General features: G+C 36.6%; 1 protein-coding gene across 7 annotated transcripts in view; it reads left to right on the top strand.

Annotated features, from left to right (window-relative positions):
• dab1a (DAB adaptor protein 1a) overlaps positions 1-16,985 on the top strand; it is a 680,143-nt gene extending 663,158 nt beyond the window's left edge. For 4 of the 7 annotated variants that reach the window (XM_072574204.1, XM_072574205.1, XM_072574207.1 and 1 more), the window contains 6 exons: positions 1,006-1,068; positions 2,463-2,589; positions 2,817-3,323; positions 5,535-5,767; positions 13,343-13,414; positions 14,388-16,985. In XM_072574204.1, the coding sequence (XP_072430305.1) occupies positions 1,006-1,068; positions 2,463-2,589; positions 2,817-3,323; positions 5,535-5,767; positions 13,343-13,414; positions 14,388-14,432 (1,047 nt within the window). In that variant the 3' untranslated portion in view covers positions 14,433-16,985. Of the gene's footprint in view, positions 1-1,005; positions 1,069-2,462; positions 2,590-2,816; positions 3,324-5,534; positions 5,768-13,342; positions 13,446-14,387 lie in introns of all 7 variants that reach the window. The other 3 variants (XM_072574200.1, XM_072574208.1, XM_072574206.1) reach the window with 2 other exon arrangements.
• Positions 16,986-18,143: the final 1,158 nt, after the last annotated feature.

The following is an 18,143-nucleotide window of genomic DNA, read 5'->3' as shown; positions in this document are numbered from 1 at the left end:
CACAGGAGTGTGGTAGGTAATTAATGAGGCAAGTTTGGTAAAATGTTACAAGAGGACTCGCTAAGCTTTGCAGCAAATAACCCTGTAAAAAAGCTCAACACAACTCAAACTTAGTCCTATGTTTCCACACGCTTTTTAAATACTTTCAGAGAAGTCGACACAAATAAATAGTCCAATACCTCCCCCTGCTGATGTAGTCAATTACTACATGACATAATGTATAGAACAGAAAGAAAGGATCCTGAATTCTATTCAAATGTATGAGACGTGTTATAGTTGATTTCAGTGCCTGTGGATTAGTTAGGAGGAAAATTAGAAGGCATCCCACTCCACACATTGATGTTTGATGATATATGTGGAAAAGTTAATGTCTGTAGACTTATGTTAATGCACTGTCAGAAATAGGCAGGGTGTTCCACAGTTCCATCTACATCATTTGCCTAGATTTCCTCTTTACAAAATAGTCAAATGTCTAGGAGAGATGTTCTGAAGAAGGGTCACTGGACTCGAAACGTTAATCTGATTTCTCTCCACAGATGCTGCCAGACCCAATGAGTTTTTCCAGCAATTTCTGTTTAAGTTAAATGTCTAAACTGTATTAAAAGCCATTTTATAAATACCAGTCATTATTGGTAAGTTGTAATAGGTGTGATTATATGTACCTGACACCATGCAAGTACAAGGAAGCATGTCTTGGAGAAAGGTATTGAAAAATATTTTAATATATTGCAATAAGACTGAGGATATGGGTTCAACTGGCTAGATTGATTTTTATTGCCTTATCCCATTGCAAGAGGGCTTTATGTAATTGAATAAACATATCATTCATCAAAACTTGGTATACTTTTTTTAAAGAAGTTCAGTGAGTCTACTTACTCTCCATGGGGCACTACACTGAATTGTTAATAGTTAAAATGTACATTTCAATAATGTACAATGTAATGCCAAGGAAATGCCATTATCTATATTACAAGAGAGTAATCAATCTGGTATGTTTCTTTCCAGACAATTCATCAGTTAGACCTCTTTGGTGATATGTCTACACCCCCTGACATTACATCACTTGGGGTAGGTGCCAATTTTAAGTATTCATCAATTTGTTTAAGTTCTCAGAGTGATCCTTACAGCCCTATAACGGAACAGTAACAAATTATTAAAAGATTAATAAGGAAGAAAAAAAGTTAGAGAGAAAGTTAGCTAAAAATATAAAATCAGATAGGAAAAGTTTCTTTAGTTATTAAAAAAGAAAAGAGTCAAGAGAGAAAGTATTGACCCTATAGAAAATGAGTCTGGGAAATAAGCAATGGAGGTGAGAGACAACAGATGAATTGAAAAGATATTGTGCATTAATCATCGTGAGAGAGGAAACAAATAACATCCCAGGATTGTAATGCAGCATTTGTAAGAGAGGAAGGAATCAAGAAAATTATTATTACCAGGGAAGTGGTACTGAGTAAATTGTCTGAACTGCAATTTGACAAGTCCTCAGGTCCTCTTGTATTTCATCCGAAGGTCTTAAAAGAAGTAATTAATGAAATAATTGATATTTTGTTTTAATTTTCCAAAATGCATTATCTTCAGGGAAGGTTCCTTTATATTGGAAAATGGCTAAGGTAAGAGAGGGAGGAGAAAGCAGGAAACAACAGGCCAGTTAGCTGAACATTTATCATAGGGAAAACGATAAAAGCTATTATTCAAGAAGCTATAACATGGCACTTGGATACATTGAAGGTCATCAGGTAGAGTCAACGTGGTTTTCGCAAGTTTTGAGAAGATTTATAGCTCAGGTTGTGGCTCTGGATGTAGATTTGCTCGCTGAGTTGGGAGGTTCATTTCCAAACGTTTCATCACCCTACTAGGTAACATCTTCATTGGGCCTCAGGCGAAGCAGTGTACATGATTCCTGCTTTCTATTTATATGTTTGGGTTTCTTTGGGTTAGTGATGTTATTTCCTGTGGTGATGTCAGTCATCAAAACTGACATCATTTTCTCAGGGGGTGGTAGATGGGGTCTAACTTGATGCGTTTGTCGATAGTGTTCCGGTCAGAATATCGAGTTAAACTCCATCTACCACCCCCTGAGAAAAAGAACAGGAAATGACATCACCACAGGAAATTAAATATTCATATTCCTTAAAATTAGTTTGTAATTTTTCTGTCACTAAAATGAGTGCAAAAACATTTAGCTAAAATGGTGTCATAGCAAAGTGGAATTAAGAGGGAATGAATGGAATTATATTTACATAGATTTAATTCTAGAAAAATGCAAAAGGATACAATATTTCTAACCTTTTTTGAAACCAAATATTTCATTCTTAATTTTTTTTTGTAACTATTGAAACTTGAAGAATACAGAAGTATTTTGTGGTTTGATTTTGATGTTGTTTTTAACAGTTGCAAAATCTGAACCTTGAATATTTCATCTAGGTGGTAGTATCACTAAATCATTTGTATTTTTTAAGACCCCAGCATCACCTGCAAATGCCCTTGGATCAGACACATTTGCCTCTGGAGTTCTAAGTGCCCAGCCGACAGGAAGACCTGACTTGTTTGGATCTGTTCCTTTCAACACTGCTGGTGTGCCCACAGGTAAAGTGTTGGTCAGCGTTATGATAAGGACCAGTTATGTTAGTGAACAATTCCTGGATCAAAAAAAGGTCTATTAAACATGTTTAGTCTATTCCTTCTCGGAGTCATGTTTAGTCAGCTGATGATCAATCTTCTCACTTTATTTCATGTTCTGAGGAATGTTTATTTAATATGCCATTGGTAAAAATGAGTATTGTCACAGTAATCTTCATTGTTGACTTGGACAGGATATGTCACAATGGGAGCGGTGCCACCTGCAGTCTGGGCGCAACAATCAAGTGCTCAAAATATCATCAACCCTTTGTTAGCTGGAGTCCAGTCAACAGCATGGGGCCAACCTACCTTATTTGCTGTTCAGCAGCAGTGGGCTCCTGTTGGAAGCCCATTCCAGCCTACTGTTTTCATGTCAGCACAAACTCCTATGCCACTACAAACTGCCATGTTTAAAGCAGCCTTATCTGCTGGTCAACCAACAATTGCCAGTCATCAAGAAGAGAAGCCAAAACAGAAAATGGGGAAGGAGATGTTTAAAGAATTCCAAATGGTCAAACCCCCAGTAGTGCCATCAAGAAGAAACGAACAGCCATCACTCTCGTGCACCTCAGAGGCCTTCACAAGCTATTTTAACAAAGTTGGGATGGCACAGGAAATGGATGATGCTGATGACTTTGATATCTCTCAGTTAAATCTAACTCCAGCAACCTCCAATTCCACACCATCATCAACCAATTCACGTAAGTTTCTTGACAGTTATTACTTTTTCCTTTAATCATGTGTGATCTTGAGAAAATTATTTTTTTTCTGCTAATTTTCCTTCCTTGTGCTGGATTATGGTTCCACAAATGCCTTTAATTCTCCAATACCTTATTTTAACGGCCTCATCACAATATGAACCTAAACATTTGATTGTTAGCAGGTGAATGTACATGGGTTGAAATCCCAGTTGAGTTGATCCTCTCTATGCTTGACATCCTCATACATGAATTTTTAGATGGCTCACTGAATAGCGATCAGGAGTTAGATTGCTGGCTGTTCATTTTCTCCACTCCCAGTAAGGCTATTAAGTAGAACTCCCATGATACTTCAGAATTCTGGAAGATTCTCTCCCTATGGCTATCTGTCATGTTATGCCATTATCCATTGAGCCATCTGAACATTCAAAATTTCATTTTCCTTAATGCAATTACTTTTTACACGGAAGAAAAAATGATCAGGAATATAATTTTTGGACAGAAGTCCAAGTGACATTTTGTATCATTGGTAAGAATGAACATATTATTTAAATAAAATTCAGAAAGTAGGCACTGGTTCTGAAAAATCCAACTAACTGATGTTGGTGCTCCTAGTTGCTGCTTGATTTAATGTTCTTTAAAAACTCTATGGCTGCTTTGAATATTCAATATACCAAAGAGATATAGACTATTATTACAGAACAGATACTGTAAGAATTCAAGATTGCAAGCCACACAGAGTAGCATTATTCTTCTTTTCAGTGTTTTTGTTTCCTAAAGGCTATGTGAAAAGAAAGCAATGAGTGGGGTTTTGGTGCAGTTGAAGCAGAATCTTTAAAATCTGTTCCTCCATGGAACAATATAAACGAGCAAAATGTCATATTTAAATTGATTTTTAATGATGGACTTGCTGATGGAATATTTTTAATGTTCCTCATTAATGTTCTTCCTGAAAACATAATGTTTACTATTTGAAAATCACAGTTACGTCATGTGTGTGTTTTTCTATCAAAAGTCTACGCGAAGAATCAATGCCCATGATGTGGCCTATCACCAAGGTCAAAAGACATAAGGATTAACCAGATCTAAATGAAGTAGCAATGTTACGAGAAATGAGTATACAAAGTTTGTATTGAGGAAGGGAAGATGCATAAGCAGTATATGTTAAGTCATGGTAAAGAATAAGTTAATAAATGTTAATACAAAACAGTGATTCTCTGGAAAAGGTTGCTATTTTATGCACCGGCAGTGGAAGGTCAGCTGGTTTTTGGTTGTGGCAGACATCATTTCTTTCAAAAATTGGTACTGCAGGAAATATGGTGCACAGAGGATATCGTTGATTAGTTTTGATCATCAAAATATGTTGAAAAAGAACCTTGTGCATTTTTCCCCTAAATTAGCCTGGGTTTATTAATCCACTTTAACACCTCTCCCAGGAAGTTGTATGGGCAGGGTAGTGAATGTTTATATTGTGATATGGCATGCATCACTATTAGGTTCGGTAGGTTTGTATGTTTCTAACATAGTAAGAAGAAGAGCACATAAAACAAAATGTTTGGAGTTTGTAATTCACAATTCTAAAGCAAACCACCTGTTATCTAAAAGCATGCAGTACAATCAAGAACATAAATAAATGATTGTGGTTCTCAAATTGAGAGTTAAGCATCACAAAATCGAAGGAAAGATGTAACAATTAAAATGTTGCTAGTTCAACAGCGCACATATAGCCAATTTGGACTCTACTTAAGAATGTACATGATACTTGATTAGCTGCAAAGCTGTACATCATAACAAATTTAGAAGATTTTGTTTTATTTAGTTTGAAACTATTAAGTGTTTTGCTTTAGGAATCCATTTTATTTGTTATTGCTGTTTTTTGGATCCCATTACATCAAGCAACAAAAATATTTGACAAAAAAAGTTCACAATACTAACTGAAACCCACCTGTTAAATGACTGTGGTTGTCAAATTGAGAGTTTGTAATCATCACGAGTACAGGTAAAGATATAAAAAATAAAATGTTGCAAGTTCAACAGCATACATTCAGCAAAGTTGGACTCTACTTAAGCACATATACAATCTATTATTTGCTGAAAAGCAGGACTTCATAACAATTGCAGAAGATTTTGTTCATTTATTTTGAAACTGTTAAATAGCTTGCTTTGGAAACAGTTTCATTTGTTATTACTTCTGTTTTTCTGTCTTCCATGAAGCTCCAACTTCATCTCCACATCAGCACACACCTGAGGCATCTTGTCAGCACACACCTGCGACATCTCCTCCTCAGAGCACGCCAGCTGCTTCTCCCCTTCAGACCTCTCCCACCACTTCTTGTCACCAGAATCTTCCATCCAGGTCACTAACTGAGAATCCTAGTGACCCTACTCCCGGTGGCCAATTGGGGGATGAGTTGGACAACCAAACCAACAGCAAGTTGCAAGTAGCTGTGAGTATTCAAGCAGCAAAGTAATAGAGGTAGTGCCATCTCCTGTACCATATTTTACTGAATTTAGAACACCAAAAGTGAAAGAAATGAGTACTGGGGAAGAGAACACACTTACTAAGCATCTAATGTCAATTATAAGAGCTTCTATGTTAAGTATCACAATTCAAGTGCAATGTAAAACTCCAGTACAATTTAATTCCATTGTTAAGATGTTAATCAGATAATCCATTCGCAAACAAGAGTCTTAAATAGAATCAATTGCATTGGTACGAGAGGGGAACTACTTAAGGTTGGTTAGAAAATTGACTAAAAGATACAACTATGTATCAGTGAAACAGTTTATAAAAAGGGATATTTGGAAATGAGCATATTGGTTGTACCTATGCTCCATTTTGAAGTACACAACACGAGTCAGACGAGAATGTGCCATCCATGCATTTTACTGTTTTTTCCTTCTGAGTATTGGGACACATTTATAGAAATGACTCTATATGTTTAACAAGAATACATTACGCATAAAAAAAATCAGCTAGAAAGATTCATCCATGTCTTGTTGTGTTAGTTTTGGATAATATTACAAAACATTGTAGCATGTCTCTAAGGTTTAGAAACCAGGAAAGGGGAACCAAAAATGTGATTAAAAAAAAACTATGAAGATAAACTAGCCAGGAATACAGAGAACGAGACTGCAAGAGCTTTTCCATGTATATGAAAAGCTAAAGTAATGGTTAGTACTTTTTAAAAACTGAAAGAACTGCAGATACTGTAAATCAGAAACAAATCAGAAATTGCTGGAAAAGCTCAACAGATCTGACAGCATCTGTGGAGAAACATCAGAGTTAACTTTTCGGGTTGAGTGACTCTTAGAACCTTAGATACTGATACATGATAAATTATCTTGATAAATGAGGAAATAGAAGAGACATTGATTAAATATTTTATGCCTGATTTCACAGCAGAAGACTCAAATCATGTACTTGGCATTGAGAGTAACTGAGTGTTTAATACAAGTAAAAAATTTGACGCAATTGATACAGCAGAGAAAAAGTATTGAGAGCAAATAAACAAGGAACAAGCATAGGCCGATCAGTCCTTCAAGCATGCTCTGCCATTTAATAGGTGGTAGTGCTGTGGAGGTAGTGGTGTTGGACTGGGGGTGGACAAAGTTGAAAATCACATGACACCAGGTTATGGTCCTGTTGGATTATAACCTGGTATTGTGTGATTTTCAAATTTAATAAGGTCATAGTTGATTTGATTTTTTAACCTCAACTCTACATTCCTGTTATCCCCGATAATCTTTAATCCCCTTAGTAATCGAGAATCTATCTTCCTCTGCCATAAGAATATTTAATGATTCTGCATCCACTGCCTTTTGAGAAAGGGAATTCCAAAGATTCATAACTCTCTGAGAATGATAAAAAGTTTCCTTATGTCTGTCTTAAATGCTTGACCTGTTATTTTTAAATGATCTAGATTCCCACAAAAGGAAACATCCTTTCAATGTTCATCTAATCAAGTACCCTCAGGTTCTTACATATTTCAGTTAAGTCTCCTCTGAATCTACAAAATTCCAAAGGATGCGGAGAAGACCTGTTCAGCTTTTCCTCATAAAGCAAACCACACATTCTAGGTGTTAGTATAGCAAACCTTCTCTGAACTGCTTCCAATGTATTAATATCCTTCTCTAAGAACAGTGTCTAATATGGTACACAGTACTCCAGATGTGATCTCACCACTTCACTGTATAACTGAATCATAACCTTTCTACTCTAGCAATCAATTCTCCTTGGAATAATAAAAAACATTTTGTTAACTTTCTCCACTACTTGCTGTAATTGTATACTGTCCTTCTGTAATTCAGGCACTAAGAATCATTGAGATCTCTCTCAGAGCTCTCACCATTTTGATTATATGGTTCTGTTTCATTCTTTTTGTCTAAATGGACAATTTTACACTTTCCCACATGACACTGCCTTTACCAGATCTTTGCCCAATCACTAAACTTACCTTTATTGTGGTTTGGTGACTCAGCGAATAGTGCTGCTGCCTCACAGTGCCAGAGAACTGGGTTCGATTCCATATTTGGGTGACTGTCTGTATGGAGTTTGCACATTATCTCCGTGTGTCTGTGTGGGTTTCCTTCAGGTGCTCCCATTTCTTCCCATGTCCAGAGATTTGCAGGTTAGGTGGAGTGACCATGCTAAATTATCCATAGTGTCCAGGGATGTGCAGGCTAGGTGGGTTAGCCATTGAAAATGCAAGGTTACAGGGGTAGGGCAAGGGGTGGATCTGGGTGGGATACACTTCAGAGGGTCGATGGGCCTAATGACCTGTTTCCCCATGGTAGGGATTCTATGATTCTACATCCCTTTGAAAACACCTTATGTCCTCTTCACAATTTAAAATCCCTTTCATCCCTTTGTGTCATCAGCATATTTAACTACCAAATTTACAGTCCCTTCATCCAAACCATTTACATAAATTATAAAGAGTTGAAGCCCCAGCACTAACACTTGTTTACAGACTATTCATCACACCCTGCCAGCCTGAAAAAAACCCAGTTATTCTTACCCTTTGCTTCCTGTTAGCCAGCCAAACTTCTATTCATGCTAATATGTTACCCTTTACACCAGGAGATTTGATTTTCTAAAATTAGCTTTGATATAGCAGCTTATCAAATGCCTTCTGGAAATCTAAGTAAAATACTTGCACTGGTTCCCCTTTACCCATAACACAAGTTACTTCTTCAAAGAATTCCAATAAATTTGTTAAACATGATTTCCCTTTGATAAGAGAAAGTGCCAAGTGTCTTCTTTAATAATAGCTTCTAACATTTTCCCTGTGATAGATATTAAGCGAACTGGCCTGTAGTTTCCTGCATTCGGCCTTACTCCCTTTTTGAATAAATGATTTACATTAGCTTTTTTTTTCAATTTACAAGTACCTTCTTCAAATCGAATGAGTTTTGGAAAATTAAAATCAGTGCATTAACTACCTCACGAGCTGTTACCTTTAAGACCCTGGAATGAAATCCACAAGGACCTGGGATTTGTCAATTTGTAGTTCCAACAATTTACTCAATACTGCTTCCTGACAATTGTAATTTTCGACAGTTCCTCCATTTTCTATAGGACTAATGTTTATTTTGCCAACGCTCTTCAATTTGAAATATCTAAAGAAATAGAAACATAGAAACATAGAAAAAATACAGCGCAGTACAGGCCCTTTGGCCCTCGATGTTGCGCCGATCCAAGCCCACCTAACCTACACCAGCCAACTATCCTCCATACTCCTATCCAATGCCCTTTTAAATGCCCAGAAAGTATAAAATATTTTCATACTTTTGGCTAACTTTCTTTCCTAGTATAATTTTTCCTTTCTTTTCATAATTCTTTGCCTTTTTATATATAATGTCCAATCTTCTTACCCGTCACTTATCTTTGCAGAATTATATATCTGTTCTTTGAGTTCAGCACTATCTTTAGTTAACCAAAGATTGTGAGTCAGTCCCTTAGAATTTTTCTTATTTTTTGAAATAAACACAAAAAGCTAAAGAATCCCTTGAACGTAATGACCTACATTCCAGAATTATAAAAGCAGTAGCTGCAGAGATAGTGGAGGAATGCTTATAGCAGATTGAAACTTAGCTAATGTACCACTTCTATTAAAGAAAGGAGAGAGAGTAATTGGGCAGTTAGCCTGATAATGGTCATCAGGAAAATGTCGGAATTTATTGTTAATGATGCTTTAATAGTGCACTTATAAAATCATAGCATGATCAGATTGAGTCAGCATGGTTTTGGGTCAACAATCTTATCAGTTGACAATATTATTAGTTTTTTTTAGTTGAAACACAACACCAGGTTATAGTCGAACAGGTTTATTTAGAAGTACAAGCTTTCAGAGTGCTGCTCCTTTGTCAGGTAGCTAGTGGGACAGGATAATAGGACACAGCCTTTTAAAAAGTTTTTTTAACTATGTAATTAGTAACATAGCTAAAGGAGATCTAATTGGTGTAGTATACTTGGAATTGCAAAAACAAAGTGTGTAATAAATTGTCACGCAAAATATCAAAATGCAAGATAAGAATTTCTGGGGTTTGAAATGATATCTCATTATGGATGAATGCTTATGAATGATTAATGGCCAGGGAACAGAGAGTTAGGATAAATGGGGCATTATCAAGTTGGCAAACCCTAAATAGTAATGTTTTACAAGCAGCGGTTGCTAGGGCCTCAACTGTTTACAATTGATATTAACGACTTTGATAAAATTTGATGCAAAGGTGCGTGGGAATGTAAACTGTGATGAAGCCACTAAAAGGGTTCGACGGAGTGGGACCATTCAGCGCAGCCATTTTGGTGCGAGCGATTTGGCGCGGCCAGTTTGGCGCAGCCCATTTTGGCGCAGACCCATTTTGGCGCAGAACTGTTTTGTAGTTATTCAGTAGTTTGTAGTTATTATTAAAATAAAATATAACCCATTAAAATGTCATCAACAATTTTGTTGTCAAAACATGGAAAGGAAAAGTGCTCATACGATGGCTATATATACGTATTTGATAGATATGCTGCTGATAAGATAACAAAGTTTTGGAGATGTGAGAGGAAAGACATTTGCAAAGCTCAAATTCTTGTTATAAATGGTGACCTAGTGAAACAAATTCATGAACATTCGCATGCAGCTTTGGCATCTAAGGTGGAAAGAGATACTGTCATTTCAAAGATAAAAGTATGGGCTGCTGAAACTGCCCGTAATTTTGAATAAACGTCATTTTAGATTTTTCGTATTTACCTTATTTCATTTATTTTTATTTTCTTTTTAACATTTTTACTAGAGAGGATTAGCATTATTTTTCATTTTATTGCTTTCATTAATGCTTTTCACTAAGCCTGAAAAGGAATAAATATGAGCTGCGCCAAAACAGTTCTGCGCCTAAATGGGTCAGAGCCAAAATAGGCTGCGCCAAATCGCTCGTGCCAAGATGGCTGTGTTGAATGGTCCTACACCTGGGTCCAGAGACCTAAACACATTAACCAACTGAATGTCAAGATAACAGGAAGAGAGTATTATGCGAGGAAGTGTGAAGGTGTTTGCTTTGGTTATGAAATAAAAAAGCACAATATTTTTAAAGGGCATACAACTTTTAAATATTAATGTTTTATGAGACTTGGACATACTCAAACAAAGAATGCAAGAAGTAGGCATGCAGGTACAGAAAACAGTTTGGGAGAATGAAGGCTTGTTATCTTTATTGCAAGGGTATAAGGAAATTTTGCTACAGTTGTATAAAGTTAAGGAGAGACCACACCTGAAATACATTGCTGTTTTTGTCTCCATGATTAAGGAAGGATATATTTTCATGAGTGATGCTTAAATTAAGGTACTCCAAATTGATTCCTGGAATGACAGGGCTTTTGTGTGATAAAAAGCTAAACAAATTTTGCCATATTCTGGAGTTTCGAAGATTGAGAGATGATCTCAATGAAATTTATAGTATAGAACCTGAGATTTTGTATCCTTTAGCTGGAGAGTCTAGAACATGCTGGCAGAGCCTGAGGTAAAGAGTTCATCATGTAGGAGGGGCCAGTGAGGGGGAGGGAGGGGTTGTGGTGGTGGTGGTGTTGAGGTGGAATTTCTTCACTTAAAAAGTCCTGAATCTTTAGAATTCTCCCATTTTGAATGCTCCATATTGGTGTATGTTTACGGTTGACTTTAACTAATTGGTTATGCTGTTAGAGCATGGAGGGATGTAGAGAGCAAATAAACTGGAGTTGAAGGAGAAAATTGGCTTTGATCATGTTAAATGGTGAAACAAGTTCACAAGGTCACACAGTCTACTCCTGCTACAATTTCATACATTCGTATATTAAGTAGAGAATAGTATTTACATGTGTAACACCAAAAATCATTTTGTACTTTCAATACAAAATTCAATGCCAAAGTACAAATGGTTTTACATGTACGTCCATGATCTCCAAACTAGATATTAATGGGGAGGTTAGAAAAATTAAGAGGGATAAAAAGACCAAAAATACAAAATGCATTTTTATAAACACTTTAGTAGTAATAGGATAGTAAATGTGGCAGAATCATAAACAGTTGAAGGAGATACATTGTAGCAAACAGTGAAGAAATGAAATTTGTGCTTGGTCTCACCTTTCACTGAGGAGACCACTATTTCAGCCTGTGGAGCCATAGATTTGGCTCAAGCATTGTTAATTGGAATTATTCTTCAAGAGAAATATTACTGAAGAAGTTCCTCAAATTTCAAATACGAAAATCAACAAATATGATGACTTAAATTCAAAGATATTGATGAAAAAAGTTGGAGAATCTCTGATTTGATTTAGCTGTTGAAAATAAAGTTGTACTGTGAGTTTAAGGAGAGGTAATGTATCTGAGAGAAGATGGTGACTCTCAAGTTAGCAGAGTGGAAAGGTGCATTGATCTTCTTCCAACATTGCTGAACATTTCACTAGATGAAGCCCGCATTACCTGGGTGGCAAACTCAGACTAGGCTGACATAATGTCTTGGCATCCACTGCTGGTCCTAGCAAAAGACCCCCATCAACACGAAGTTGTCCAATGGGAATTCTTGGTTTCCCTCCCCCCCCCACCACCCCCCCACCCCCCCACCCCATCCCATAAAGATAGGATGCCTAATTCCCCTCTGTCTGCCATATCTAGAGCAAATGTCAGGAACTGTGCAGGGCAGTTGCTGACAGTTTTTTTTTCAGATGCTTACCAGCCTTTTAAAGATGTCACATGCAAGAAAGGCCAGTGAATTTCAGTATTTCCTCACATGACTAGTTGTTCCAGGAATGGCGTATAGTAAAATGAGTAGAAATTCAATGTGAAGAATGCCAGGGGGCATTATAGGTAATTAGTGAGGTGAGATGAGGATGAGGAAATGTGCTAAGTCTCGTGGCAAGAGGCCTTCCAAAAATCTTGTGGAAACTCGAACTTGGCCAAAGAAAAAGGAAGGTTCAGCTAAGCACTTGGAGTGACATGATTTAATTTTGACCTCACAATTTAGATATTGTTAATAAATTCTGCTTGACCAGCATTACAGCATTATTTGAAGGAATAACAGTGAGGTTTGATATGGAAATATTTGAAATTATACTCTCAAGACATCCCAAATTGATTTTCAACCAATGATGGGCATTGGAAATACAGTTATTTATGTAACATGGGTAACAGTGGTGGCCTATTTGTGCATAACAAGCTACTACAAACGACATAAAAATGAATGACCAAATCATCCATTTTAAATATTTGGAAGAATTACCAATTGAAGAACTGGAAACTGAAAAGGGTGAGTCAATTCAGACTATTCTGGGTGTCTGTAGACAGAATACCCTTCTGACTTTGGAATCAGAAGCAGAAAAGTGTAATTAGGGCAGGAATAACAAATATGTATTCTAACATTTTGCAAGCAGATGATAGTGCATCAATTGTCGTTTGCAATACTAATATCTACTGCTGAAAAATATCAAATATTACCTTGAAAACTGTATTATAAATTCTTCATTTAATAAACTGATTGTTCTTTTCTTGTTTCAACAGATTGTTAGTTGTGAGACATCTGCAAACAACGATGTAGTTGGTGATTGTCTTGATGATTCTTTAACCCCACAGGTCGGTAGTTAGATAGCAGATTTTGGGGTAGGTATCTCTTTTCTTTTTCCTAGGTGTGCACGCATCCCACTGCTGCTGATCACTGCGACCCATGGATTGTGGTTTGTTTTAGTTCCATAATCATCTTTTTTGTGTGTTTTTTTGTTTAAACATGGCTTTGTTTTCATTCGACTCCATTCAACTGCATGAAACTGTGCCAATGAAACATATAAAATATTTTTTGTGTTGTAATGGGTTTCATACTGTACTCTGAGATGTTATGTGCTATAAATATGAGGTTTTACTATGCAATTTAATAGCTCTTTGTCAAGCATAAGAATCCCAGTCTTGCAGCTCATGATTGCTGCAACAGATGCATCATTGGCAAAGACATTTATAAAAAAAGGAAACAACACCAGAAATGGACATCTTCAAACTGCAAATTTCATCAAATTCAAAAATTGAATCCTGTACTCTATAACTTCAGTTAAATTCAGCATGAGCTTGGGTAGTGAGTGAGAAAAATAGAGAACTAAAGTAGAGACCACAACCATCAAGCCAAATAGAGGCATTGAGACTGAACTTTGGCAATATAGATAGTTAATGGGGGAAACCTGATATAAAGCATGACTGCAAGAATTGAAGACAGTATTAAATGTTTGAATGCATTTATATATAAGATTTTTTTAAACAAAAAAGTAGTTTTCTAACTTCACCACCTGAGTAATAATCTAATTGGCCATATGTAATAGAAATCTCACATTTTTCATTAACTTTATGTGAATTAACTGAAAACAAACGGTTCTATTAAGATTGTGAGCTTCCTTACCAGATTACCATCCAGATTGTGAAAATGAATTATTTATCATTGTATTTCCAGGCTTTTATGAGTGTTTAGTGATAACCCAACTGTATATGAGTGAGACAAGACACATATATGTGAAGTGCAATGCAAGATTGTATTCAGTTTAATTCTGTATCTGTCTGCCCACAGGTAGAAGAGCCTCTCTATGCCCAGATAAAGAAGATCAAGAAATAACCAGCTGGAGCCATGAGTGTGTTGCAGGAAAACCTTGAACCATTCTCCATTGGATCAGCGTGCAAAACAAAATCAATCAGCCTGACCTGCACCTCCCTCAAAGCCATTCTGTTTTATCAGAGAAGCAAAATGATGAAGGATTACTGTGACAGATGCTGTTTAAGGAATTAACTACTGTTTGCACCAAGGTGAAGAGAACTGTACTCTGTATCTGGAGGATTGATTGATCAGTTTGTTGCAGATGTGGAACTAACCAACAAGGCAGTCACATTCTGCTAGAAATAACTTACGTAAGAAACAGAGTATTTGAATCTTCTAGAAATTACACTATTTGTCATCTAAGGTCCAAGAGCTCGCTGCTGAATCACTATGCAGATGTCAACCTCTCTTCTATGTTCTTTTATGGAAAGTACATTCAACATTCCCCCTCAGATCAGAGAAAAAAAAACCTTTTTCAGGAAGCAACAAAATCAAACTTAATTTATAACAGGACATTGATAGCATGAATTTGCTACTATGTATGAATTCTGACATTTTCAAATCAGACAAAACTCTTATCACTTTTTGTACAATATGAAAAGAAAAATCAAAACACAAATTTTATTTTATAAAAAAATCTGCGGTTCTTGCTGTTCAACTGAACACTTTGAATGTGTTTTAGATAAAGTGGCTTTAAGAAGTTTGATTGAGGATTTGTCATCTTTTTCCTTTTTGTAAATATCGATGTTCAAAACAATCTTTTAATTTAGTTTGTTTTCTCTGCATTTACAGAATCTAAATTTTTGAACGAGATTGAAATTAAAGGGATATGACTGACTATGTTTCTGCATATTTTAAACTTACCTCAGCTCACACTTTAGATAAAGTTACACATTCTTTTTAACCTTATCAAACAATACATTATAGAATGGATTTTTTAAAACAATTCACAATAATTTCTGTAAGTTGCCATGTAATACTGTTTCAAATATACATATGGAAAACATTATTATGCAATTTATTTTGTTCAGTATATACTATGTGCTACTGTTCAAGTTTTCCATATTCAATCCATTTTATATTATGCTTCCCCTTTTCTTTGCTGTATGTTACAACTAGTCCCCAGGTGAAGGTCCTCAACTGGTTATGATTTCAGATGGGATACCCTGAAATGGTTAAACTGCTGGGTGAGGAGGGACAAACTGGCAGCACTTTTTAATTCAGCCCCACTCTGTTTGTCACAACCAGGTTAATGTGAAAACCTTTTCTCAATCCGATTATGTTTACATTTTCAAAAGGAGCCAAATTCACCAGGTTTGATTAAGTTAAAGAAAGGATGTGTTTATTAGCGTCAAAAGATAAAACATGACACACATGACATACAAATTAAAATTTGACTTTAATAAAAAGATAGCAGATATAAGGTAAAGAAGTCAACATCTGGGTTCCATAAAAAGTAAATGATGAGTATTATGTACAGTTCTGGTCGCTCTGCTATAGGAAGAATATTATTAAGCTGAAAAGGGTACAGAAAAGATTTACGAGGATGTTACTGAAACTGGAGGGTTTGAGTTGAAATGAAAAGCTAGATAGGCTGGGACTTTTTTCCCCTGCAGTGTAGGAGGTTGAGGGGTGATCTTATAAATGTTCATAAAGGAGCATGGATAGGATGAATAGCCATGGTCTTTTCCCAAGGGTAGGGAAGTCCAAAATTAAAGGGCATAGGTTTAAGGTGAAAGGGGAAAGATTTTAAAGGGACTTGGGGGTCAACATTTTGACGCAGAGGGTGTTTTGTATAAGGAATGAACTGCCAGTGGAGATGATAGAGGGGGTACAATTACAACATTTAAGAGATATTTGAACAGGTGCATGAATAGGAAAAATTTAGAGAGATATGGACCAAATTCAGGCACATGGAACTAATTTAGTCTGGGAAATCTGGTCACATGGACAAGCTGAACTGAAGAGTCTGTTTCTGCGCTGTATTATTCTATGACTGCTGCTGCTATTGTTAAAGGTTACTGATCACAATGCATTTGTAAAAGAAGAGCTGATTTTTCCTGTTTCCTTTCTTGACAGTAACTTCTCTGATTGGTCTGACTTCCTGCATTCCAAATCAGGGGAGTCTTTATTTACTTGCAGACAAAGGTGTCTAATGGATACCTCAAACTATGACATTTACAGTGCAGTAGTCCATGTCAGCACTAATAGAACAATACACAGAGACCCAGAGATGAAAGTGGATTTTAATAACCCACAGTAGATGGCTACTTGCTGAAAGGGGTGGTCAGCTCTTCATTTTCTGTAGCTGCAGGAGACCAGTTTGATTTGATTTGTATCTCTCCTTATGAAGGGTTGTTGTTTGAATTTTCCTTAACAGCTTTGTTATTCCATGGTCCCTGTCAAGTTTTTGACAGGCAGTTACTGACTTTATATCCACAGTCATCTTTCTGCTACATGTCCTTTCTTTTAAAGAATACATATTGTCAATAAAAGTTCAATCTGTTCATAAGTAAATTTGGGAGATGAGCGGCTATCATGGTATTAACTCATTTTGTGCTACAATTCCATTGAAGCTGACCATTCTCTGATGTATTACCCATGTAATTGTTTTTTCCTTGTCAGGTAAAGCTGAAGCATTTCCAACAATCTTCAGCCTGAAGTGTTATGTGGATGATCTTGATCTCCTTTGAAGGTCCCCAGCATCACAGATGTCAATCTTTAGTCAATCTAACTTACTCCACAGAGGTGAGATGAGAAAGTTTGCCTGAACGTCAGTCAACAGTTGACTGACGGTAGCATCAAGGAGTCCTAGTGAAACTATTGTCAGTGGAATCAGGACAAAGTACTCTGCTGGTTAGGTTCATGCCCAGCACAGGGGAAGATGGTTCTGGTTGTTGGAGGACAGTCATCTTAGCACCAGGAGATCATTACAGGAGTTCATAAGGTTTGTGTCAGAAATGGAGATTATTGCTGATGGTTGCAAAAATGTTCAGCAGTATTCAGAACTCCTCAGCTACTGAAAGTCTGTGACCAAGGCATCAAGACTTTTGACAACATCCACTTTTGAGCTGACAAATAACATGTGTGCCACACATGTCCTGACAATGTCCATCTCTAATAAGGGAGAGTCTAACCAATGTTACTTTACATTCAATGGTGTTACCTACCCTGAATGACCCACTATCAACATCCTTGTGATTACTATTGAACAGAAACTGAACTGGATTAACCATATAATTACTATGGCTACAAGAGCAGGTCAGAGGTTAATAATCTTGCAATGAGTAATTCATAGACCAACTCCCAAAGACTTCCTTTATAGACTATTTATAAGGCATAAGTCAGGAGTATGATGGAATACTCCTCTCCTCCCTAGATAAGTGCAATTCCAACAACACTCAAGAAGCTTAACAACATGCAGGACAAAACAGCTCACTTTGAATGTCACCACATTCACTCACTTCACTCAGTAGCAGCAGTGTGCATAGTCTACAAGATTCATTGCATAAACTTGCCAAGGCTCCTTAGCGCCTTTCGAATCCATGACCCCTACCATCTAGACAGATAAAGACAGCTGGTATATTAGAGTACCACTTGCAAGTTTCCCTCCAAGCCTTCCTGACTTTGATATGTATTTCAAGTTTCTTCCATGTCAATGGTTGAAAATCCTGGAACTCCCTTCCTGATGGCATTTTGAGTCTAACTACATGAAATGGACTGCAGCAGTTC

The sequence above is a fragment of the Chiloscyllium punctatum genome, chromosome 7 (assembly GCF_047496795.1).
Source record: "Chiloscyllium punctatum isolate Juve2018m chromosome 7, sChiPun1.3, whole genome shotgun sequence".
NCBI lineage: Eukaryota > Metazoa > Chordata > Chondrichthyes > Orectolobiformes > Hemiscylliidae > Chiloscyllium > Chiloscyllium punctatum.
This window is presented reverse-complemented; position numbering and strand designations above follow the sequence as displayed.